Raw genomic sequence first — 27,172 nt, 5'->3', positions numbered from 1 at the left:
ATGATCACACAGCTTGTATGTGGCAGGCCAGAAATAGAAAAGTATATGGGACAAAAGCTTTGCCGTCTTGGTTCCTTAAATGGCTAAGACAGGTTGAAATTCTGCAAACAACATTAGTAAATAATACAGACCATAAAAAAAAAAATCAATGAAGAAAATAAGTTGTGAGCAGCATGAAACTGCACTTATTTATAAAGCCAGGTTACTGAGGGCTACTGTTCCCCACTTGGGAACAGCTCCACACATCGGGGGATCCTTCCTCCTGTGACCTTCTTGTGTCACCTGTCCACAGGTGTCACCTGGACAGGTGCAGAATAGACTCAAGTGTCCCACATCCTTCTTGGGCCCTTTCTCTCAAGAGCCTTTCTAGCAGTACCTGAGTGTCTCCCTAGGGTGGAACTGAGTACAGGGCCTCTCTCTGTGTTGTGGAGAGGTAGCTTCATTTCATGCTACCACCAGACTCCCACTTTATGACTGCCATAGAGACAGTTTTCACTATGTGCAGGGAAGGTCGGTTTAATGTATTTTTTTCCACGTGTTTCAAGAGTCAGGTCTTGTTACATCCCATATTACAGATATGTGCAATGGATGCTCTGAGGTGTTGCGTTAGATGTCTACAGGCACAGATAGATAGAATCAGCTTTGATCCAAGCTCTGGTCTTTGCTCGCAAGGGAGTGTCATGGCAAGGACCACTGCTCAGGATATCGCATCTCAGTCACCGCATTATCATCCACCAGTGAAACAGGCCTGAGAGCCATTGTCAAGATGACCAAGTGGAGAGACAAGAACCTATCTAACCTTTTGCTAAAATTAACCTCTCACCTAAACTCAAAAGGCTGAGCAAATGGATCTCAGTCCCTCCTTCTTCTCCTCTCTCTGACCTCACCTCTGCCTGTTTTCCAGTGCTGTCTCTGCCCTCTGTGGAGCCTGGCCCCCAACTCACCCGCCTTTCCCTCTACTTTGCAGATGCCAGCACATATGCCCATTACCTCTTCAATGCCTTCGACACCACCCAGACAGGCTCTGTGAAGTTCGAGGTACAGTACATGGGTCCAGTCTGGGTGTTCCCTGGTTCTACATTGCCTCTCCCTCCAAATCTGGGACCCCGGAGGAAAGGGTTAATTATCAAATACCTTCAGTTAAGACAAGAAACTATTCATTTAGCAAACATGACCTGAGGACAGGGAAGAGGCTTTCCTTGTCATCCAGACATTGGGAATGGGGTGTAGACACCTTAAGAGCTCCCTTGTGCTCTGCATACCTGGCGGTAGCCTTTGGTCCTAGCTTTTTGCATTTATTAACCTGTTTAGCTTTTATATTAGTGCTACTAAGCAGGGTCATGTTATCATTTATTGTCATCTTAAAGAAGAAGAAAATGAGGCAGAGAGACTGAGTAGCTTTCCCAAGGTCAAAGAGTGAGTGAGTAGCCAAGGAGGCTTTTGAACACAGATGGTATGTTTCCTCGGCCTGTGTCATAGCCATCAGAATATACAGTCCCTCAGATGTTAAGCAACCATGGCAGCTATGGGAGGCAGAATTAACTGCCTAGAAGTGCCTCACACATACAGAGCTCTAGTCTTCCTCAAGGGGCATCAGAAACTGCAACGGTGTAGGTATGGGGAATGGAAGACAGGAATCCTTCACTAGGAATGGTCGTTTCCATCTGGCTGACAAGAGGATGTGGGAGGTGCCATTTTGTAAAAGCGTGTAATCCAACCTGGAGGTCAGGCTCCGCTGAATCCATGCAGTGGCTCAGTGATTAATGTTACACCTACCCTTTCCACATCTTAGGACTTTGTGACTGCTCTGTCCATTTTGCTGAGAGGGACAGTCCATGAAAAACTAAGGTGGACGTTTAATTTGTATGACATCAATAAAGACGGCTACATAAACAAAGAGGTAAGTGAGCTGAGCTGAGAGCAGGAGACGTGAGATGGGCACAGTGAAAGTGACGGAATCAAAAGCAATCCAAAACCAGGGAAAACACTGAGTGAAACCGAGTCCATCCCTAGCAAAAATGAAGAAGCCCACTGCTGATATCTCCCCTCTCCATCCTGCCCTAGTGCCTAGGAAAGTGTCAAGCCATTTCTCACAAGCTCACACAGATGTGATGGGCTGGCATTGTCTTGTTTCGGGGCAGAGTCTTCTCTCCAGGGAACCTGCATTCCCACTGGTTAGCAGCCTGGCATTAAAGCTCAAGGTGAGCATGGAAGGCTGCAAGAAGTGCCCAGAAGAGAACAAAGAGTTCTTTAAGGCGGAGGTGACAGTCATTGGAGCCCATTCCCCTCATCTTAACAAAACCAAAGAAAGAAACGATTGGGGTGGTAGGCAGCTGTCTCAAAAACAAAACAAGCAAACAAACAAACAAAACCAGAGAATTTCAGATTCCTCACTGCTTCACTAAATCTTGCTACATGTGTTTAGCCAGTGAACCACCCATGGACTATCACTCAGGTCACCTGGGCGTCTCCTGCAAACCTGGGGCCTTGACAATAACATCTGGTGCGTCATCTTGCTGAGCTCCTGTATCTCAAGCATGACGCCTGGAACCGTGAAGATCATCTCTAACCTTCACCTCAACACTGTAAGGTTCTCCCTCACGTAGAGGGAGGACTCCCATTCAGAGTACATACACAGCAGAGTTCCCTATTGGTTCAGTCATGGGTTCTCCACACAGATCTGAGAACTCATTCAGTTTCCTGGGTGCTGGAGACAAAAACGGTGAGCAATCAGACCAGCTCTGACTGTCACGGAGCAGTGTAGTGGGATGGACAGTAACAGCAGGCTTCAGAATGAGAGGTGGATGTTTTGTTAAGAGTCAGCAAGGACCTCTCTAAGACGGTATTGCCACACCAGAGCCAGTCACACCCAAAATGAGGGAAAGGGGCACAGGAAGAAGGAACAGCCACTAGAGGGGTTTCCAAGGAAGGCAGAGTTCCACATGCCCTCCAAACTGAGTAATCTTACAAACTACTCCCTTTTTATAATGGGCAAAGCAGGCAGAGTTTTCACCACTAATGTCTGTCAGACATTTTAGACGGCAGAATTAATGAAGTGTGGGCACCAGTGTGGGTAGGTAGTTTTCTAAGACCTCTTCCTAGCAAGCATGCTAGTACATTCTTATCAAACTTGCAGGCAATGAGAATCACAAGCATTCAAAAGAATTTTTTTCTCTCCCTTCTCTAATAAAAGTTCTCAAGTAAAAAAGAGCTCAAAGGCCACATGGGTGTAAAGGGCTAGTAAAATGCACCTTGTGAAATGAATATGTGCATACAAACCCATTTCCTAGCTCTATATGTTGGGGGAGACACCTGAGGACACCCCGATCAATTTTTTTAAACACCTTTCTTTAATTAAAGAGAAAAAAAAGGAGCAAGTTTCCTTAGAGAGCTGTGTGTCTTGGGACTAGGAAAGGAGAAATAGAAAATGAACCTGAATCCTGATCGGGACAGGTCAAACAACTCCAGGCATCAGCCTAGAGGAGTTTTAAAAAGCCAAAGCAAATGCAATTTAATCAACAAAATAAAACATGATAATATCAAATTGTCACCAATAGAAAATCCACAAATCCAAAGAACTAAGTACATAAACAAATGAAGAGAAGAGACCTCTGACTTTCAGAAGTATTCCAGGATGTCTACAATTATGAGTCACTTAAGTAAAGAAAGCCTCAGGTTCCCTATGGATATTGGCTGTTGGCTCCCCTGTCCTAATTTGAAACAGCAACAGAATCTGAGAGAATTTTTTTAAATCTCTCATCTAAAACATAGAGAAAAACATAGAATTTTCATTAAACAAATACCACAGAGATCATGTTTGCTGTCAAGGTGTGTTGACAGACACTAAAATCAGAGAGTTGACAGACAACCCCTTAATCAAGGAACCGCCAGTCACAAGACACAGCCACAGCATGGCCCACCCTGATGGTGCTTTGGTGAGGCTGGACCACCCATCGCTTCTCCAAAGCCTGCCCAAGCTGAGAGACCGGCTACAAAAGAGCTGAGCAGCACTCTCATCACACACGACAAGGTCCTGAAAACACGAAGACACACAGCTTGACACAAATGCAGTCTTAAGTAGAAAAAGATATCAGTGGGAAAACGGATGAGATAGATATAAACAAACTACCGTTTAATAAATAATAGTGTAGCAACGTCAATTTCCTGGGTTTGACCATTTTTATAGAGTTTTACCTGTTTTAATATTAAGGGAAACGGAGTGAAAAGTATACATTAGCCTTCTGTATTGGTTTTTTAAACTTTTCTTATAATTAGTAAACTTATTAATTGTAGGTTTAGAGAAAACCTCAGTGTCTGTGGGTAATCCTTATATTGGTTACATTTTTTTTCTTAACTTAAAATAGCAATAGAACCTGTGAGTATGTTTTTAAATTTTTTATTATTATTATCATTTATGACAATTTATTCCATTTGTATCCCGGTTGTGTCCCCCTCCCTCCTCGCCTCTCAATCCCACCCTCCCTTCCTCTTCTCCCCCTATACCCCTTTTCTAGTCCACTGATAGGTGAGGTCTTCCTCCCCTTCTATTTGACCCTAGCCTATCAGGTCTCATCAGGACTGGTTGCATTGTCTTCCTCTGTGGCCTAGCAAGGCTGCACCCTCCACCCAGGGGAAGGTGATCAGAGAGCCTGTTACTGAGTTCATGTCAGAAAAAGCCCCTACTCCCCTTATTAGGGAACCCACTTGGAGACTGAGTCTATGGGCTACATCTGAGTAGGGGTTTTAGGTCCTCTCCATGCATTGTCCTTGGTTGGGGTATCAGTCTCTGCAGGGCCTTTAGGACTCAGCTTTTTTTTTTTTTTTTTTTTTTTTTTAACTCTGTTGGTCTCTTTTTGGAGCTCCTGTCCCCTCCAGGTCTTTCTGTCTTCCCCTTCTTTCATAAAATTACCTGCACTCTGCCCAAAGTTTGGCAGCCTCTCCTTCCATACCTCGATTGGTAGAGTCTTTCAGAGGCCATCTGTGGTAGGCTCCTGGCCTGTTCCTTGTCTTCTCCTGCTTCCAATGTCTATCGCATTTGTCCTTCTGAATGAGGACTGAGCATTTTCACTAGGATCTTCCTTGTTGTTTAGCTTCTTTAGGAGTATAGATCAGCTATTAAAAACAAGGAAATCATGAAATTTGTAGGCAAATGGTGGGAACTAGAAAAGATCATCTTGAGTGAGATAACCCAGAAGCAGAAAGACACACGGTATATACTCACTCATAAGTGAATATTAGCCATATAATATAGGATAAACATACTAAAATCTATAGTCCTAGAGAAGCTGTGAGGATGTTTTAAAGGCTGGTCTAAAATATCCACTAACCTGTAAGTTAGAACAATGCTTCATTTTCTCAACCTGCAAATGGGGAATCCAGTGCCATCCCTCACTGGGGACAAAGAACGTAAGTGTCACCTACTCAAGATGCCTGAAGGCAGAGAGGATTCCCCCACTTTCCCTGAGAAAGGTGTTTTGTCTTGTCCCTCCCTACTAAGAGGTCCTCTTAGCCATTCTGCTTGGCTAGAGGGACCCTTAGCAAATCCTAAATGCTGTCACCTAAGAAGGTTTGACCTTACGGTCCCAACAGTGTGTTCTTCCATGTCCCCTTCCAGGAGATGATGGACATAGTCAAAGCCATCTACGACATGATGGGGAAGTACACCTACCCTGTGCTCAAAGAGGACACTCCCAGGCAGCACGTGGACGTCTTCTTCCAGGTACGTACGCACCTACACAGGGGCTTACACTGATTGGCCGGGAGATGCTCCTGCGAGGTGGAACAGTGTGTTACAGAAGAGAACAGGGAGCATATTTTTTTTATGATATTTACTATGGTAAATATCATACTTGCAGGAGCAGAGTAGATGGAGAAAACTTTATTCATCCCCTCTGTGTACTTATTGAGCATGTTTGTCTGGGCTGAAAAGGGGAACAAAAATTAGAAACCAGGGTAAAGTGAGACTGAACGAACTGTAAGTGGGAGAGTTCAGCCTCGATCCAGTAGGGAATGGGTGGATACCGCTGATGACCGTGTGGAGAAGTAGTTTCCTCAAAGCTGCACTTAGCTTTTAAGAAGTCTAGCAACAGAGAGCACCAAAGAACTCAGGGCTCACTGAGCCCAAGCCTCCCTCTTTGTACAGAAAGTTTGCACAGACAATCTGCACAGGAAAGGATCAGAGCCTGTTTCTCCAGTGTTCTTTCTGCCAGATAGAGAAGCCAAGCAGGAAGTGTGAGGACCACATCAGTTATGGTTTGGAAATGGTTTGGGTGTATGGCCAAGGTTCATGGAAGCCTGGTCCTCAGCATGGCAGGGTTTAAGGTCATGGAATTCTTAATGGGTGGGGTCTGATTGAGGTGACTAGGTCCTTGGGAACATTGCCTCAGAGGTATTAGTGCTGAGTCGAATGAGCTAGTCTGGCTCTTTCTCTGGCTTCCTGTTGTGTTGTGTGACCACTTCCACATGTGCCCACTGTGATGATGTCATCCTCCATGAGGCCGTCACCTGATGGAAACTGGTGTCTTGATCTTGGACCTCCAGAACAGTAGTTCCCAACGTGTGGGTCTCAGCCCCTTTGGCAAACCTCTATCTCTAAAGAATATTTACATTATAGGTCTTAACAGTAGCAAAGTTAAAGTTATGAAGTAGCAACAAAAATAACTTTATGGTTGGGAGTCCCTACAACATGAGAAACTGTATGAAAGGGTCACAGCATTAGGAAGGTTGATGACTACTGCTCTAGAACAATAAGATAAATAAACCTCGTTTCTTTATTCAACACCTGGCCTCAGTTATTTTGTTATAATAACAGAAACAGACTACCACATGTTGGGATGTCAGCATAATAATAATGTAACAATGAGGTAAGTGTTGAGACCAATATTTTGATGTAAAGAAGCCCAGGAGGACCATAATACTATAACCAGGAACCAAGGAGCTAGCAAAAGACCTTCCTAATTCTAGGATTAACAGAGAACAAATTGTGAAATGTTAAATACCGGGTTCTTTAAGGACCTCTCTATTGTGTCTTTCAGAAAATGGACAAAAATAAAGATGGCATCGTAACTTTAGATGAATTTCTTGAATCCTGTCAGGAGGTAAGGAGAAGTCTCGGGAGACAGTATCTCTGAGGAGGGAATCTGGGGCATGGGGACTGTAGAAGTAAGGATCTGAAATCTGTACACACCTGTGACCCTGAGCTCGGAATCCCACCACCTCCACGCCTCAGCCAGGCCTGCTCAGCATATGACCAGCAGACAGCAGAAGCTCAGGTCCGGGTGATGTGAAGGCCTAGCAGGTCATTGTGGAATGAGATTTGCCGAATAGGTGGCCCTGTCCTCTTCTCTGCCTCTGTGCCCCTTCCTCAGATACAAAAGAACAGCGGGAACACCTTCAACAAGATCCCCAATCCAGTGTGCGTGAAATTGCCTGAAGTTCTTCCAAAAGGGTGTTTTCAAACCTATTCCAGATACTCTAGAAGGGTCTAGAAATTGTCATCGTAATTTAAATGCCCAATACCAAGGCCGCCGGAACTCACTTGTGCAAACCAGACTTCTCAGAGTTCCTGTTAAAATACAGGTGGGGCCTGCACAGGTCTGAGGCCAGGCTTGCTTTGTGCACACACCTCAGGAGACAGTGCTGCTCCTTGGACTATGCTTTAGTTAAATCTCATGAGTAACTGTCACTGGTGCCCTGCCCAGCCCTGAACTGGAAACAGTTGCTCTAACTACTTAAAAGGTTTATGCTCTACCTCATTCCACAAAAGCACAGCCTAAGCTTCCCCTGCCCCCCCCCCCAAAAAAAAACACTGCAATGCCAGGCTGTAGAGGAGGCTGTATTAACACACAAAGAGCACTGACCAAAGAGCTTCGGCCACATGAAAACCCTCCAGGCAGACGTCCCACATGACGGTGTTCCAGACAGCTAACAATTAGGCCAGACTGGATCCTGCCCCCTTTTAACCGAGCTTTACCATTGTCCTGGATTGTCCAAGCTCAGCCTGAGGGTCACCCATTAGTTGACAGATCTTTTGAGTAGTCTTTGGATCCCAATCAAGTTCCTAGGCAGCCAGAAGAATGGACACTAAGAAAGAGAGTAAAATCGGGTTGGCAGCTTCACCTGTGGAGTTAGAAGTGTTTAAATATTTAATCATTATGAACAGACTAAGCAGCTATGCCTGTCATAGAAAACTGTGGCACCACAATATTAAGAGGTGTTGTTAATGCTACAATGAGTGGCAGAGAGGGATTTTAAACGCTATCATGCTAATGTCAAACACCCAACAGAAGTGTTCTTTCTTTACTTTGGTTTCCAGGTGAAAGAGATTTTCAGATCGTGTTCCTCCGTTATTCCTATGTAACTCATTTTTTCACTACCTCACAATAGGTAGACATTATACTCAATCCCACTTTATACATGGGGAAACTAAGGCACAGAGAGGATAAGTAACATGGGCAGGAAGTAAGAGGTCCCGGGATTGAGCACAAGCTGCCTTATTCCAGAAGCCACAGCAACTTACAAAAACTCAGATCCACATAATAACTTTGGTCTCTTTTAATTTTCTCTATTAAAATCCTGCTTTCTCAGCCTTAAACTCAGTGGGACACACACACACACTCATACACACTCACTCACACACACATATGTACACGCACATGCACTACATTAGCTTTAGACACCACAAGTTTTAATATTTCATGTTTTTATTATATTTTAATTCAAATGTAGAAGTGTGGTACTGAGTATGAAAAAATTAAGAACTTTGCACCTTTCTATAGTTATACCTTAGAAAGACATATGTGGTGGGGCACACCTTTAATCCCAGCTCTTAGGAGGCAGAGGCAGGCAGATCTCTGAGTTCCAGGACAGCCAGAGCTACATAGAGAAGATGCCCTGTCTCAAATATACTTTAGAGAGTATATGCTATGAAATATAAAATACAGACAAGTACAAATACAAACAAAGCTAAAAGACATCTTTGAAGATTAATAAAATTGATGAATGCTTACTGAGACTGAGTAAAATGAGAAAGATTTTTTAAACCCTCAAATTGATGATATCAGAAGTAAAAAAAAAATAACATTTTCTATAAGTTTTTCTGATATTAAAATATAGTAATTTTTTTCCTCACTAATTTTGACAATTTGCATAAGATGTATGAGTTTCCTACAAAGCACAGCTTTTCAAAACTAACACAAAAAGAAAACAAAAATGTAAGTAGTCTTATGTCTCATAGGCATTGAATCTGTAATTTAAAACTTTACCCCAGAGAAATGACAGACTTAAGTAGCTCCTATCGTGCATGCTTCCAAACATTTAAGGAAGAAATTATACTAATCTCAAGAAACAGAGAACCTTCCCAGTTTGATTGATGAGGCTATCATAGCCTTAAGATGGGAAGTTGCAAGGTTGGTTTAACATCCAAGAATTAGTCAGTATAATTAATCACAGTAATCAAGGAAATAGGAAAAACTGTGATTATCTCCACAGAAGTGAAAAACCATTTCATACAACACATTGACGGAGCATCTTAAAGAAAAACCATGAGGTTGTTTTTCTCTCCTGAATGCCGGTATGGTGCCTCTGGCCTTGAGCTAAAGGCTAGCTAGACCTTGACCCCTTGTAGTGTTGCTTGTAAGGCTGTTTGTAATGCTGCTGCTGATTTCCTTTCACGTAGAAACCCCACTCTTGAGGTTTGCTCAGTTACTGATCTCTTGAGAAGAAGCCTCAAACAGCTCTAACCATCCTCTCTCCCACTCTTCTCTTCCTCAGGATGACAACATCATGAGATCTCTACAGCTGTTCCAAAATGTTATGTAACTAAGGACACTGGCCATCCTGCTCTCAGAGACAATGAACAAACAAACACCTTAATGCCCTGATCTGCCCTCGTTCTGATTTTACACACCAACTCTTGGGACAGAAATACCTTTTACACTTTGGAAGAATTCTCTGCTGAAGATTTTCTACAAAATCTGGCATCAAGTGGCTCAGTCTCTGATTGCCAACTCTTCCTCCTTACTCCTCTTGAGAGAGATGAGCTGAAATCTGAGTTTGTTTTGGGAGCATGCCCATCTCTTCATGCTGCTGCCCCGTGGAAGGCCCCTCTGCTTGAGCTTAAACAATAGTGCACAATTTTATGCTTACATAGCCCCGACTCACTGCCTCCCAGTCAGGCAGACCCTGGTGAATCTGGAAGCCAGAGGACCTGAGCCAAATGTACACCATCCTCTGATGGCCTCCCAAGCCAATGTGCCTGTTTCTCTTCCTCTGATGGGAAGAAAGAGTGTTATACAGTTAGAACAGTTAGTTTATCATGCCAAGATTGGGAGAGGCAGCACCTAATACTTGTAGAATAGGACTGAATTATTAAGCATGGTGTTATCAGATGATCCAAACTGCCCATGTCATTTGTTTCCAGAGGTAGGGACTAATAATTCTCCCACACTATCATCTGTGCTCATAGAGCAAGTCTCTTAACATGCCCAGGAGGGGAACCATTGCCCAGTGGTCTATCCCTCCTCTCCATTCCCTGCTCAAGTTGAACACTGCATGCCCCTCCCAGAAGGTCCAGAATGCCTGCAAAATGCTGTACTTTTATACCCTGTTCTAATCAATAAACACAACTATTTCGTACACTCTCAATCCCTTCTTCCATGACTTCATTGCCCAGAAGAGGTAAGTTGTGACAAAGGATGGCTAGTCCACCCATTTGACCTTGGGTTCCTACTACTTTCTTGGGGCCACAGTGCCTTCACCCTTAAACTATCCTCAGTAACATTGAACCCAACTGCAGGTGCTGTGACCATATGCAAATGCAACGTCAAAACAAAGCTTTTTACAACAGCTCCTGTCTAGTAAGATTGCCACTCCCAAGACTCCAAGATAGAAACCCCAGAGTCCCATGTGCTGCTGTTGGGGATACAGAGCTAAAAAGGACCAGGCCTCTTTGCTAAGGGTGTGGAGTTCAAAGATTGATTAAGGAGTTCTGTCTTACCACCATAAAATGATTACTAGAGGTCAACATCATGCATCTTAGTTTTCCCAGTGACACCACACTAAATTTTTTTCTAACAGGAGCATCCTTGAATAGATTTATGGAAGCGCTATTATCTGTCAAGGGCAGCTTGAAAGTTTTGTAGACATTCTCTTACTTCATGCTCATGGTAGAACATCCCAGAAGGTAGAGTCTTGGTTTTACTTATGAGAACCCTGCTGCTCAGAGGGGTAAGGGGACCTTCATATAACACCCCCCACTCTGTAAGAGGATTCTCCTTGATTCAAGAAACTGAGAGCATTTCCCACAAATCTCAGTCATTTGTAGTCAGGAGATGTGTTCTGGTTTCTTCTCTGTTATGGTCATAAGCACAATGACCAAAAGCAGCTTGGGAAGGAAAGGGGTTATTCCATCTTACACTTTGTAGTCCATCTCAATCAGGAGAAGCCAAGGCAGTAACTGAATCAGAGACCAAAGCTCACGTTCTTAAGCAGCCCAGGCTCACTTGTCTAAGGATGATACCATCCACAATGGGCTGGGCCCGTACGTGTCAATCGGCAATCAAGAAACTATCCCCACGGGCATATCTTCAGGCCAGTCCAATGGAGGCAATTCTTCAACTCTGATTATCTTTGCCTGAGTTAAACTGACAAAACTGTGACTCATGGGTATTCTTCAAAGCCACTTACCAGATGAGGAAGCTGGCAGAGGGAAGGGAGATGTAGCTAGAATCTGGGGGCCTATAGCAGGACCAGGCTACCACAGAACCTGTGTGCATGAGTTACTCCCAACGTGTTGGTCATTGGATATCTCCTTTCCTAGTTGGGAACTGTTTGGTCCACACCTTTGTTCCTCTATTCAAGTATCCTGGGTATGGTCATGTGACCTTATAAGACATTTGACCCCTGCTAGACATTAGCTTGTCCCAAGCGAGGCATCTTCCTGGATTCAAGCTGAGCATCTGTATCCATGGCCCTTCTATGTGGTCCACACTGCATCACTAAGCTATATGAAGTCTGGGGCAGTGGTTCTCTGCCCTAGCTGCACCTCAGAGCCACCTCTGAAAAATACCAATGCCTATGACCCAAGACACATCAAAGAATGAGGTTAGAGGCTGGGCACCAGCACATTTAGACATTACACTGGAGTTGTACTGTGCATTAAGGGCTAAGATGAAAAAATGACCACACCCACCTCTAGAATGGAGCTTATGATATGAACTACTCTTGGCCATAACAACTGAGTTCAGGTTGAGTGAAGCCTGGGCTGGTTAAACAGCAAGAATCTCAAAACTTGTGCTGGGAATAACAGGACAAAGATGTTTTCTCTTCTGGGCATGAAAAGGAAGGAACACTCCCTAAGATATGCTGGTATCTATTTAGGCATTCCAAGCATTTTTTTTCTGCCAGCCAAAGGGCTAAGGAAACACATGTCAATCATATAAAACGAGGCAGAGATGTAATTATAAAAGAAATTGAGACCTTAATGACATCATGAACTATCAAATCAAGCTGTGTATGAAGTTAGACAGTTTGACCTTCAAAGATGCTTGCATTATCTGCTTATGGAGTAAGTGTTTCATATTGTGTCATTAGTCCCTGGGGAGCAGAGACAGTGACATTTTTTGAAATGTTAAATGAAGAGACGTTATCCCGGATAGGTTGAGGCAAGATCTCTAGTAGTGGAGCCCTGAGCAGCAGGCTGCTTTCAAGCTCTCCAGGTGACACCGGTGTGTACCTAAGGTTGAGAAGCCCCACTCTAAGCTAAAGGAAGGATTGGTATCTCTATCCCTGTGTTAGCCAGGCAACACATAAGAAACTGAAATGAGCCCTGAGCACCCTCAAAATGTTCAGACGAAAATTGAAAGGGGGGGTATTCAAATCACTCTTCAAATTAATAATCAGACAGAAGGAAGAGGGCTGTCCTGGCTGGGTTGGCACCATTTAACCATTTAACCAGTTAACCGTGTAATAGGTACCATGAGTGCCTTATCCATATTCCCATTCACTCCGCACTTGCCATCACCATGCAGGTGGGCTCAACCGCTACCAACTACCAAGACTTTTGTGGGGTGGGTGTCTCCTGCATAGAATTACTCTGACCATGAGAGTCCCACTCTGTCTGTGGGCAGGGCAGGGCAGAATAAATATGTCACCAATGTCTGTAATGAGAGACCATTGGGACTTGGTGGATTAATACCCCACATCCTTCCCCTCTCAGTAGGGAATCTTGGAGGTCTCTTTTGTCTCTCTGAGCATCCTCGGTAACAGTGGCCTCAATTTCTCACAACAGTAACCTACAATCAGGCAGATATATGTGTGTCCTGCTTTCATGAACCTTATATTCTAGCGGGAGGAAACAGATAAAAAAAAATTATTTTCGATGAGGAGAGTAAAGGTGAGGTTGGATACTCTATGTGGGGTTCTAAATGATCCATCTGTGAAGAGCAGACAGCACAGCCTCATGTGACCTCCAGCTATGAAATTCTCTACTCACATATTTTGAGTCTTGCTATGGCTTGAACATGTCCTGAATGTGCCCTGATACATACCAAATAATCATCGTATGTTGGGACTATGGTCCTACTAGGAAAATATCAGGTAGCATTAGAGCCTTTAAGATTGGGAAAGTGGTGGTGCAAGTAGGTCCCTAGTTGTTTTGCCCTTGGAAGGAATTGGTGCACTTTTCGCAGGGCCTCAGTTGGTCCTCAAGACAGGTGTTTTATAAAAGAGCAAGCCTGGCTGCTCCCCACACTCTGGCATCGGGCTTACCATGCTGTCCTTCCCACCACAGCACCATCTGCCATTGGCGTGTCACCACAGAAAGTGAACCAAAGGGACTACCCAACTTGGGACTTGCAGCCTTAAAAACCGTAACCTTTTTTTTTTTTTTAAAAAAAAAAATCTGTTTTCTTTAGGAAAGACCCAGCCTCCAAGATTTTGTTACAATAACAGAAAACATCCCAACACAAGTTCCGTAGCAGCTTTGTGAGCTAGTTGTCTCAGCAATCTGTTTTTGCAGAAGAAAAGATGATTCCCAGAAACCTTGAAATGTCTGCTTACATAGCTGGAAGTAGATTTAGCCAACTTCCAAAATCCACATTAGTTTTATTTCTGAAAGAGGCTGAAGCTCAGTCCTGCTTTAAGTGACACACAAACACCAGAAGGTATTGGAAAGCAGCTTCCATGAAAGCTACTAGTAGAAACAGCCATGAAAAAAAAAAGACCATGAACTCAAACCAAATTCCTCTTTCTCTGTAAGAAACAAAGCCAAGAATGAATGCAAAAGACGACCATATGGTTTCTTGAAGAAGCTAAGACAAGATGTCCTTCCACGTCAAAACAAAGATCAACTCAACTGGCAGATGGAGACAGCTCTGTGCTCTAGTCTAAAACTCAGAGATACAAACACTCTGAGGACAACCAACCCCCCTGGGTGAGACTTTGAAGACCCATCAAATTCTGGGGAGATGACTACACTCCAGTCCTGAGAAAGAAGCACATGGAGGTATACCTAGCCAACCACTACCTCCCATACCCCTGGCTGCAAGGATTGGCTTGGAAATAGATTTAAAATAAGAACCAGTTTTAAGAAACAGTATTAGGGCTTTTGAGCAAAACAACACAATGAAGTAGTTCACTTTTCTGCTGGACCATCCACACCCAGCCGTTTTGTAAGCTGCAGAGAAGCCAACGCATAGGTCAACGTAGGTGACAGACATAAAGGCAGAGAGATGATGAGATGTGTGTTTGCTCTTTTGCTTGCCTACTTGTTTGCTTGTTTTGTTTGGGGGACAGGGCCTCACACTGTCCTCTGGCTGGCCTAGAACTTGCTATGTAGTCCAGGGTGGCTTCAAACTTACAGAGATCCGCTTGCTTCTGTCTTCTATGTGCAGGGATTAAAGGTGTTGGCTACCGCACTCTGTGAGGAGTAGATTCTTGATGATGTCACCAAATTGTTAGCTCAAGTTTCATGCAAAGCTACAATACAGAGCTAGTGTTTTGGAGAACATCTACATCAACGTCTTGGTATATGCCATCTGTAATGGCTAGCTTTAATTGTCAATGTGATACAATCTAGAAGCAACTGAAAGAGAATCTCAGTGAGTTATGGCATAGATCAGGTTGGTGTATGGGCTTGTCTATGTGGGATTATCTATTAACTGGGGTAGAGTGAGTGGCATCATTCCCTCAGCGGGCAATCTGCCTAAGAGCAGAGACAGAGCTGAGCACAAACCTGTATGTGTTCTCTGCTCTCTGATTGCGGATGCCATCTGACCAGCTCCCCCAGCTTTGGTTGCTATGACTCCCTGGCTATGCCGGACTGTAACCTGGACCCGTGGGCTAAAATAAACTCTTCATCCTAAGTTACTTTTCTCAGGGTATTTTGTCACAGCAGCTCGGAAAGAAGAAGCTGGGGTGCCGCTCCACTATCTCACATGACACATGAGACAACAAAAACTCACAGCAACACAGTGGGGGGGAAGTAAAGATGGACACGAACATTTAGCTCCACATGCACGCCACCACGCTCCTCACTACTGTGAGCTCAGAACATAAAGGCACAGGTCACTTACTGCGCACTTCCTACATGCTAAATTCCTCAGTTCAGATCATTGCATCCTAATCACCTTGAGCTTGGCTGTGTAATTACCCCTGTATGATCAAATAACTGTAAGTGTGAAGGGATGGTTTTAATACAGAACTTTCTTTCATTCTTAATCACTAGCCCAGGAACTATGAAGTTCAATGTGTACATGAAGTCAAGGAGATTAACAAACTAAGTGACAGAGCACAGAACACGAGGCTCAGTGGGAATCAGTGGTTCTCACCCTTCCTGGCTCTGAGACCCTTTAACACAGTCCCTCCTGCTGTGGTGACCCCAGTCATACAATGATTCCATTGCTACTTTAGAACTGTAATTTGGCTACTGTTGTGAATCATAATATAAATACCTGAAAGGCAGGATGGTATTGTGGGAGCCCTGTGAAAGGCTGGAGTAAAGGAAGCAACCAAGACACAGGCCAAGGAATTGCCACCATTTTGGGTTGTGGATTCAGTGCTATTAGACCCAACCATCTTCAAAAGAAAACTGAAAATCTGGACCTGTAAATTAAATCTTCCCGTTTTTATATGGATGCCAACCGGGTATTAAGGTACCACAGAGAAAGCTAAACAAGCATAAGAGTTGAACTTGGCCCAAAGGCCAGCCAAGTCTCCACTAACAAATGACTGCACTGTACCAAGATGCTACATGATTAGCATTAGCAATTGGGAAACAGTAATACGTGCCGGTAATTTTATAGTTTACTAACATGCTGTGGTGGATAATCTTTGTCATCAACTTAACTGTATTTAGAATTATCCAAGTAATAAATCTCTAGACATGTCATCTCTGGGGGGCATTTCCAGAAAGTTTTAACTGGGTAGGGACGTCCCACTCTAAATGTGGATTACACCATCTCATAGGATGGTTTCTCAAACATGATAAAAAGAAGACAATCGGGACAGCAGCATTCATCACTTTCAACTTCCTGAACCGCAGGTGTGGTAGGGCCAACGTTCTCACACGCCTGCTGCCACGTTGTCCCAGCCATAATGAATTGCATCCTCTCTTCTCCATGTTTTGTTGTTGTTGTTGTTGTTAGTGTTTTCTCATAGCAACACAAATAAAAAAGGGACTGTGAGCCTTTAAATGCAGATAAGCTAAGTATGAAATCACCTATAATTGGTAAAGAAATTAACTCTGAGCCGGGGCCATACGAAAGGTGCCCTAAGGGCAAAAACATACCCATGAAAGCTTTTGAAGACGTGAATTCATTTTAAAGGAGAGAGCCTACGCTGAGAATGCTACTGAAGGGGTTTCATGATGTAAGCAGCTTGCCTAGGCTAGTATTTTCTCAGACTGATCCTGGGAAGCAAACAGAGATCACTGAAACTACGGTGCAAGGAGGCCAGGCCACATCTCGCTCTGACGGCAAAATGTAACAGTAACACCTACATGGCACTAGTTTTACCGAGATGAATGAAGCAGGAGGAGGACAGTCACGCAGTCACGAAGGCTTACACCGAGGTTCTAGAAAATTGCATGGTCGTATTTCATTCAAGGAGGCCTGGAAGGGCTACTTCACAGAACTGAGAAGCCAAACCCTAACATGTAATGGAGACTTCAAAATGCTGAAGATAGCAGACCAAGCAACATCCACTGAGGAAAGATGCAGACATAGAGTGGAGCGAGGCCATGTTTGCTGCAGGGCAAGGCTACCCAGAGCAATTGGAACCCCGGTGATTCCATCTTGAGCCAATTGCCCTGCTGGATTTGGATCTTGCTTTGCTCTCAGCTTTCCTCTTATTGGCCCATTCTTCCCTTTTAGAATGGAAACGCTAAATGGGAATATTTATTCTGAACCATTCTAACCCGAAACTGTGTAACATCTTTTGATTTTTTAGAAGCTTATAGTTGGAGGGGTTTTTTTTTTTTTTTTTTCTTAAGTCTCAGAAGAGTCTGTGAACTCTTGAACAATACTAGTAATGTTAATGAGCTTTGGATTTAGTGAACTTGTCATTGTTAGCATCTGGGGTGGAAGAGGTTAGTATTTCCAGTGATCTGCATAGATGTCAAGTTCACAAAAAAAAAAAAAATGGAACTGTTGTGATCAGTCTTCACCATCACCTTGACTGAACTTTGAACTCCCTAGGAAACAAATGTTTGAACATGTTTATTTGGGATCTTCTAGAAATATCTGAAGCCCCACCCTAAATGAGAGTGGCATTGTCCAATGGATTGAGGTTCCCGATTGACTAAACGGAAACCTTAAAAAGTACCAGCTTCGCTGTATTCTGCCTACCGACAACGTAGCCAGCCTCTTCAGGTTCCTGCTGCCATGCCTTTTCCACCATGCTCAAACGTTCCCTTTCTTAAAACATGAATGTAGCAAATCTTCCCTTAAATTGCTTTTGTCAAGCATTAAGTCATAGCAACAGAAGACAAGTATCAACATGACTAGAGTAGTTGTCTGGAATCAGGAAGTATAAATAAATTGTAGTTAAGGATAATGTTAGAGGCTGTCAAAATACAACGTGGATGGGTCACCAATACAGGTCCTATGCCCATACAGCTGTGCTCATTGAGGAGAGTAAGGCTCCCCTGCTCCCCTGACCAAACATTTCTACCTTGCTCCTGAAAACCAGTTCCAATGGCCCAAGACCCAAATATTAGAATAATCACAGAAGCAATCCCATTTACTCAGGTAATCCCATTTACTCTTCTGTATTAGCTGATTTTCTCCTTGATAACACCTGACAAAAATCAACATAAGGAAAAAAAAAGATTTATTTGAGAGCTTATTAATAATTACTAATTAAAAAATTGTTAATGGGATACGGTCTTTGATGGTGGGAAAGGTAATGATGACAGGCAGATGGTTGGCACCTGGGTGAATCAAGAAGAGAGAAAGAATGCAGGAGCTTAGCACATTTTCTCCTTTTCACTTTTTCCTTTCTTTTTTTTTTAAATCTTTTATTTTTTTTATTAATTACACTTTATTCATTTTGTATCCCCCCATGAGCCCCTCCCTCCTCCCCTGACGATCCCACCCTCCCTCCCCTTTCTGCATGCATGCCACTCCCCAAGTCCATTGATAGGGGAGGTTCTCCTCTCCTTTCTGATCTTAGTCTATCAGTTCTCATCAAAAGTGGCTGCATTGTCCTCTACTGTGGCCTGGTAAGGCTGCTCCCCCCTCAGGGGTAAGTGATCAACGAGCAGGCCAATCAGATTATGTCAGAGGCAGTCCCTCTTCCCATTACTATGTAACCCACTTGGACACTGAACTGCCATGGGCTACACCTGTGCAGGGGTTCCAGGTCATCTCCACAAATAGTCCTTGGTTGGAGTATGAGTCTCTGGGAAGTTCCCTGTGTTCAAATTATCTTGTTCTGTTGCTCTGCTTGTGGAGTTCCCGTTCCCTCCAGCTCTTATTATTTCCCACTTCTTACATAAAATTCCATTCACTCTGCCCATCAGTTGGCCATCAGGCTCAGCATCTGCTTTGACAGTCTATACTGCAGAAGCTTTCAGAGGCCCTCTGTGGCAGGTTTCAAGGTTGTTTCCTGTGTTTACTCACTCATATAAACATACAATATAGAATAAACCCACTAAAAGCTGTACATCTAAACAAACTAAGCAAAAGAGAGGACCCTAACTAAAATGTTCAATCCCCATCCTGAAAGGCAAAGAGGATGTACATCAGAAGAAAACGAAAATAGGAAACAACCTCGGAACCCGCTACAGAGGGCCTCTGAAAGCCAGAAGAAAACACTTTTTCCTTTCTTATTCAAGCCAGGACCCCAGCCCATGGAATGATGCTTCCCGTATTCAAGGCGTCTAACCCTTCCTCAGTGAAGCCTCTTCTGGAAACAAGTGTGCAATGCCTCACACACTTTAAAGTCAGCAGCCCACAGGTCCTCCCATGCCCCGCCTCAACCATGGAAAATCTTTATCCAATTGTTGTCATATGAAGGTCCCTCTTCTTTGTGGTTGAATATACAAAAAGGGCTCATTTGACAGCAAGACATGAAAATACAGAGTGGAGCAAAGGAAGTGGAAAAGAGCAGTCATGTCGGCAGGTACTACAAAAAGCAGCATGCGCTGATGGCTAGACACAGTCAGAAGTGTATCTGCTCTCTGGGAGATAATAGTGCACACCTTTAAACCCAGCGTTTGCAAGGCAGAGGCAGGTGAATCTCTGAGTTTGAGGCCAGCCTGGTCTACAGAGAAAGCTCAAAGACAGCCAGGCCTACAGAGAGACACTTCCGGGTGATTCAAAATCGAGCTGAAAATAAGAACTGAAAAAAAAAAAATCCTGTGTCTTCTGGGTGATTCAAAATCCAGTCAAGCTGAAAATAAGAACTAATTACCATAACATAAATGGATCATGCTGTGTTTTTTGTGCCTCGCTTATTTCAGTTAATGGTCTTCATATTCACCTTTTAATATCCTATCAAAAATGGCAGGATTTCTCTTTTTGAGACTGAATACCATGGCTGTGGGTGTGCACGCATGGATGTGTGTATGTGTGCATAGTCTTCAGCCATTCATCATTAACGAATACATGCACTGATTCTGTGTCCTAGTTATTATAAATAGCACTTCAGTAAGCATGGTAACACAGGCGTCTCCTCAAATATTAATCTCATTTTCTTTGTAAATACACCCATAAGTAAATTGTTGTTTACACCATCGAGGAAACTTCATACTGTTTTCAATAGTGGTTGTATTAACTTACACTTGCCAACAGTCTATAAGGGTTCTCTTTCTCCTCATTTCCCCAGCGCATGCTATATTTGTCTTTTTTATTATGGGCATTCTAACAGGTGTTGGGTAATATCTCGTTGTGATTTTGACTTGCATTTCCCTTATGATTAATGATGACGAACACCTTAAGATACCCATGAGTCCTTGTTTGTTTGTAAGTAGCTCTGGCTGTCCTAGAACTCACTTTGTAGACCAGGCTGACCTCAAACTCACAAAGATCATGCCTGCCTCTACCTCTTGAGTGCCGGGATTAACGGAATACATCAATATGACCAGCTGACATTATTTATTTGTATATATATATTTTTTTAAATAACGCCTACTCATTTCTTTTTCCATTTGTAAGTGGGTTTTGGAGCTTGTTGTTTTTTTGCTTGCTTTTGGGTTGCTTGAGTTCCTTATATGGTTTATACATCCACTCTTTATCAAATAGGTAATTTTCAAAATTTTCCTCCAATTTTATAGGCTGTCTTTCCACTTTCTGTTGACTATTCTCTCTGTTATTCAAATGACAGGAGCTTGATGAAGTCCCCTTATATAGTTTTGATTTTGTTAACTGGGATATCGGGTTAAACTATAATTCCCAGTCAGTACCAAGAAACTTTTCTCTGCTCTCTTCTACTAGTCTCAACGTTAGGTTTTACACTTAAATTTTAATCAGTTAGAAATTGATTTTGTATGTTTGAGATAAGGATTTGATTTGATTATTTTGCAAGACTACATGTTTTCCCAATGCTTTTTTTCCTGGACAGTTGAGAAACCTCTGTGCTTTCTTGGAACCTCTGTTGAAGATCAACTAACCATAAACTCAGTACAGGAAGACGGAACAAGCCTTGCTTTATAATGCATAGGGATTTGTGGTCTTCAAGGCGCAGAAAGTTCTGAATGACAGTGGTGTAACAACATGAAAAAACGTAATGCTGTTGAACTATGGCCTTAAAAATAGTAAAGAGAATTATGGCCCAGCGTGGTGGCATAGACCTGTGTTGGGAGCTATTTAGGAAAGTGAGAGAGAAGGATGGCTTAAACCTGAAAATACAAAACCATTCAGCACAGCCGGCCTCCACCTGAAGCAGGATAAATGGGTAACATGATGAATGCATATTTCACCACACTTGAAAATGTAAAAAACAATACGGGAAAAGACACTCCAGTTCATGTGACTTCATTGATAAATTCCATCCCATATTTAAGGAAAAAATTAGACGAAACCATCGTAAATTGTTTCATGAAGTAGAAGATGAAAGAATACAGTCCAAACTATTTTAGAAGACCAATATTTATCCAATGGAAACATATAACAATAAGGACATTTTTAATTGAACACTAATATTTCTCATAAGCATAGACAAAATTACTATCAGGTAAAATATAGGAATATTAAAAACAAATGGCCTATTATAACTAAATGGGGATTATTTTAAGAACACAAGGTTTTAAATCTTTTTTAAGTTGTGTATTTTATCACATTAACAGAAAAAAGGAAAAAATATAATTGCTCCATTAGATATAAAAGATGCATTTGACAATTATTCTTTAGTGATCGGAACTGAGCACAACTTATATATATAAGATATTTCCCATAGTATAATAAATATATTAATAATAGATATTATATAGCATATAGAATATAATAAATCCCAGTACCTATCAAAACAATCTAGAGTCAGCATTGTGCTTATAAGTTAAAGGCTAGATGCTTTCCCCCTAGAGCAGCGGATCTCAACCTGTAGGCTGCGCCCTCTTTGAGAGTTGAATATCAGATATCCTGCATATCATATATTTATATTACAAGTCATAACAGTAGTAAAATTCTAGCTGTAAAGTAGCAATGAAGTAATCTTTTGGTCACCACAACAAGATAAACTGTATTAAAGGGTCGCAGAGTTAGGAAGGCTGAGAACCACTGAGCTAGAATGGAGAGTTCTACAAGAATCAGTCTTGTCTCTTCTACTCAGCTTTGCACTGGAGGCTCTGACTTGTGCACTAGGGCAAGAAAACAAACAAAGGCATCCAGATAAAAATGAAAAGTGATGAAGAACAAGTTTATTCTCTTGGAAGACATGAAGATCCTTTCAGAAAACCCAATGAAATCTATGAATAGATAGATAGATAGATAGATACATAGATAGATAGATAGATAGATAGATAGATAGATAGATAGATAGATAGATAGATAGATAGATAGATAGATAGATAAATGCTGCAGATAATAATTGTGTTTAGTAAGGTAATGGGATTTGAGATCTGTACACAACAACTCAATTGTTTTGTCTTTACACTAGAAACAATCAGAAATTAAAGTTAGGAAAACAATACCAATCATAATGCCATCACAAACAGCAAATTCTGACAAAAGTATTAAAAATCTAAAAATACTCAAACACTTTAAAATGCCGCTCCATGGAAGTTTAAGACAATTAAATGGAGAAAAGTAGAGTTCAAGGGCTGAAAAACTTAATATTGAAGATGTCTTCCCAAATCCATTTGTAGATTCAATTCCTGTTAAAATCCCAGTGAGCTTTTAACGTTCAGATAAAATTATTCTATACTTTCTATAAAAGTTAAAGGACTAAACTCAGCTAGCCCAAACTATTTTTCTAACAGCACCACGATGAAAGGACTAACATTCCCTCGTTTCAAGTTTTATTACTAAGCTGCGATAACTGAGAGAGAGACACAGACAGAGGAAGAGCTAAAATAGAAACAGCACTGGGGAAACGGAAAGTCTCTGTGTGAAGAAAGACACCATGCCTGTGAACTACTTCTCTGTTGCTGGGGTAAAACACCAAGGCAACTTATGGGAGTTTTAGTTTGTCTTATGGTTCCAGAGGGAGGGTCCACAATGGTGTGTGAGACAGGGTGGCCGTCAGCCAAAGCAGGAAGCTGGAAGATCACATCTTCAACTGTAAGCAAGGAGAGCAGAGTGCGAAGTAAAAGTGGAATAAGACTAAACTCTCAGAGCCCATCCTCAGTGATGTTCTTCTTCCAACAAGGCCACACCTCCCACAATGTCCCCAAACCTCACCACCAACCAAGGACCAAGTGCTCAGACTCGGGAACCTATGGGGGAGATCCTCATTCAAACAAAAACACCATACAGCTTACCATATACAAGAATTAGCTCAAGCTGGGGGTGGTGATACATGCCTGTAATCCCAGCACTCAGGGAGGCAGAGGCAGGAGGATCTCTGTGAGTTCAAAGCCAGCCTGGTCAACAAAGTGAGGCTAGGACAGACTAGACTCCACAGAGAAACCAAGCCTCAAGAAAGAGAAAGAAAAAAGGAAGGAAGGAAAGAAAGAAAGGAAGGAAGGAAGGAAGGAAGGAAGGAAGGAAGGAAGGAAGGAAGGAGGGAGGGAGGAAGGAAAGAAAGAAAGAAAGAAAGAAAGAAAGAAAGAAAGAAAGAAAAAGAAAGAATTAGCTCAAATGAATGATATACTTAAAACTCAAAAGTGTGTGTATGAATATATATATATATATATATACACACACAAATGTATATACTTATTTGAAAATATAAGAGAAAACTCTCCATGATCTTACATTAGACAATCATTTATTGAGCAGAACAGTCCACAAAAGTGCAAGACGACAACATGAACTTTATCAGAATGAAAATCCTTGCTCTTTGGTTTTTTGTTTGTTTATTTTATTTTATTTTTTTCTTTTTGATCGATGTGTCACACTTGCGTATACTTGTGGAGTACAAGTGCACTATTTCAATTCAATGCATACAATGTATCTTGATTAAATTGGGGTAATTAGCATTTCTATGTCGCCTAATTTCTTCACTTTTAGAACTTTTGAGTTCCTCAGAACATCTGCTCTTTGAATGACTTTATGAAGAGAATAAAAGGACAAACTAAATATTGAGAAAAGTATCTGTACAGCATGTATTTTATGTAGGACAAGTATCCAGAATTTATAAAGAATCCTCACAGCTCAGTAAGAGAAAAACTCCTTTTAAAAGAGCAAAGGAGTTGAACAGATACTTCATCCAAACAGACCAGAGGTTGAGCGTGCAGGCTCTTCTGTGTGATGCAGGGTTAGGAAACACAAATTACGATGTGTACCGAACTAGCTACGGTGGAGACCGGTCATATGTGCCGGCATATGGCCTGAGCTCCAGCTTACTGTCTGTTGGTGGGAATGTGTTTAAAAACCACCGTTTTAAAGAAGCAACCGTGGTAGTCTAAAGAGTTTTAATAATCACTATGGAAACACACACTTCTGGGTGTGCTGATGAGGGTATTTATAGAAAAGATTCGTTGAGATAGAAGCCATTCTTTAGAACAGTGGTTGTCAATCAATGAGTCCTGACCCCCTTCGGGGGTTGAACGACTTTTTCACAGGGGTCACCTATCAGATATCTACGTTATGATTCATAACTGTAACAAAATTACAGTTACGAAGCAGCAACTTCTCTACAGTCACTACCACATGAGGAACTGTCAGAGGGTTGCAGCTTAGGAAGGCTGAGGTCCGCTGCTTTAAAAGTTGAATATGTATTCACCCAGTCATCAGCCATTCCACTCCTCCATGTTTACTTGAGAGAAATGGAGGCATGTGTGTTCACAAAAATTCACAATAGCTTTCTCTTAAAAGCAAGGTGTAACCGAAAATAACTCGAATGCCTAGCCATTGGTAACGCATAGACAAACCTGTGGCATATTCAATGCAATGGAAATACTACTCAGCGGTGAAAATGAATAAACTATTGATACACAAAATAGATGCCTCTAAAAAAATGATAAAGGTCTTCATTCACCCCCATCTGGAGACAACACTGGTTCTTGGAGCTGGGGGAAAGGACCAGTGGGTGAAGGGCATACTGTGTAAGCATAGAGAGCTGCACTTGGATCCCCAAAATCCATCAAAAAAAAAAAAAAAAAAAAAGCCAGGAGTGCGGCAGATGTCGGTAACCTCAGGGCTGGGAAGGCAAAGACAGGAGGATCTTTGGGCCTTACTAACAGCTAGTCTAGCCAGTCAGTGAGCTCTAGATTCAGTGAGAGAACCTGTTTCAGTAATGACAATGATGATGATGATTATGGTGATAAGTAAGTCAAAGGAAGACATCTGACATTGACCTCTAGATTTCACACACACACACACACACAGGCACACGCACACGCACACACACACATACATTATGTATATATAAGTACTTTTATAATTACTGATTCTCAAGAGCTTTCCAAGACAGAAATTTCTCTGGCTCCTCACAAATCAACCTCTCAGTGTAGTGAGTAGTGAGGCGTAGTTAGAGGCCATGGAAACTACATGGTTTATTTATTTAGCTAAGAAGTAAAACTGTCTGTGAAAGGTCATTTGTATCCAGACATTCATTCAATCACGTAGCTCACATTGTACAATACAATGCAGCTTCCAATCACTCAGCTCAGTAGATCGTGGACCCAAGTGTACATTCTGTGCCTGGGCTACAAGGAGACCACAGTAGGCCCTTTCAAAGGACAAGAGTAGTGTTGCCAATTGGGCCTGCCTTGCAATGCTACCGTGACAGAGAGGAGAAGCCTTTCCATCTCAGAATCGCAGCAATGGAACCCTAAATGGCAGGGGTTTTCACAAAAGCATCCAGCTTGACTTGGAGCGATAGAGTGAGCAGATGACCCGCCACATCTCTTTAGGATTTCTAGAAAATGGAAGGAAATCGAAGACAGGAAATTCTGGGGTTAGTGTCTCTAGACCCAGCAAGGATCAGGTTGTGGCTTTGTACTTGAAATCATGGAGCCACGGCAAAGTGCCCTGTGGAATCCCCAGAAAGACTTCTTGACACTCCTCCGCATAAGCAGAGAAAAACCAGAGGTGCAGAACAGCAGTTCCTACAGCAACCCCCCCCGGGGCGGGGTGGGGGTTGGGGGCGGAGGGATGAAGGTGCCCACTGTGCAGGGAGGACCACGCTCTCCAGGTGCTGCCGCGTCATCTGAGTAAGTAAGCTGTTGTGGGAGTGACGTCACAGACAGCGGCCAAGCTTCCAGTGAGGGCAAAGGGGCAGAGAGAAACACAGTGCCTCCTTAAAACACCCTGTCAGAGTGCAGCGGTCCCCAGCCTTAGCAGAGCCACCAGCATCCCTGGCTCCTGCCTGGGAGACATTAGCATAAACTGACTTAAATGAGAACAGGGCAGTGCCTGGGGAGTCCCCAGGGTGCTCTTCCACAGCACCAAGATTTCAGTCTGCAAGGCCGCAATCACCTCACCACCTCTAGCCACGCCATCCTCCACACAGCGGCGGGGCCCTCTGCTTTTCTTTCATGTTTTCAGCATGTTTTTCCTAAAGGGATCCCATCAGCCATGTGAGGACCTTAGACTAGAGTCCCCTCTACTCAGACCCATGGAGGCCAGTGCCGCACACACCCGAAACTGCCTCTTCCTCCAGGAAAGCATGCTTCACCCTCAGCAGAATAAACCACTACAGATAGAAAGATGCAAGTCATTTTACAAACACAGTACCTTTCCTTGGAATAATTTTAACTTCTGACATACGAGATTTTATGGAAGTCGATGGATCTTTTCTCAACTAGTTAGAAATATCATTGTCATCTGCTTGTCTTCAAACCTGATAAAATATTATAATAATAATAATAATAATAAAAAAAACTTCTAAAGCAGTGGTTCTCAACCTGTGGGTCGCGACCCTTTTGATTTTACCTCATGATTCATGACTGTAGCAAAGTTACAGCCATGAAGCATCAATGAAATAATTTAATGGCTGGGATCACCACACCATAAGGAACTGTTATTAAGGGGTTGCGGCATGAGGAAGGTTGAGAACCACTGGGTTGTGCTGAGATGAAAACCACCTTTTACTGAAAGTTGCCTAGCTGTGTCTCTGCAGGGGAAAAAAT

The 27,172-nt window shown here is 42.6% G+C and overlaps 1 protein-coding gene across 3 annotated transcripts in view; it reads left to right on the top strand.

Moving 5' to 3' along the window:
• Kcnip1 (potassium voltage-gated channel interacting protein 1) overlaps positions 1–10,635 on the top strand; it is a 335,910-nt gene extending 325,275 nt beyond the window's left edge. For all 3 annotated transcript variants that reach the window (XM_055604589.1, XM_055604590.1, XM_055604591.1), the window contains 5 exons: positions 968–1,038; positions 1,793–1,900; positions 5,615–5,719; positions 7,035–7,097; positions 9,772–10,635. In XM_055604589.1, the coding sequence (XP_055460564.1) occupies positions 968–1,038; positions 1,793–1,900; positions 5,615–5,719; positions 7,035–7,097; positions 9,772–9,819 (395 nt within the window). In that variant the 3' untranslated portion in view covers positions 9,820–10,635. The remainder of the gene's footprint in view (positions 1–967; positions 1,039–1,792; positions 1,901–5,614; positions 5,720–7,034; positions 7,098–9,771) is intronic.
• The last annotated feature ends 16,537 nt before the right edge of the window (positions 10,636–27,172 follow it).

Source organism: Psammomys obesus, unplaced genomic scaffold (assembly GCF_907164565.1).
Source record: "Psammomys obesus unplaced genomic scaffold, mPsaObe1.curated_primary_1811, whole genome shotgun sequence".
NCBI lineage: Eukaryota > Metazoa > Chordata > Mammalia > Rodentia > Muridae > Psammomys > Psammomys obesus.
The sequence above is the reverse complement of the archived record's forward strand: the minus strand, read 5'-3'. Positions and strand labels throughout refer to the sequence as shown.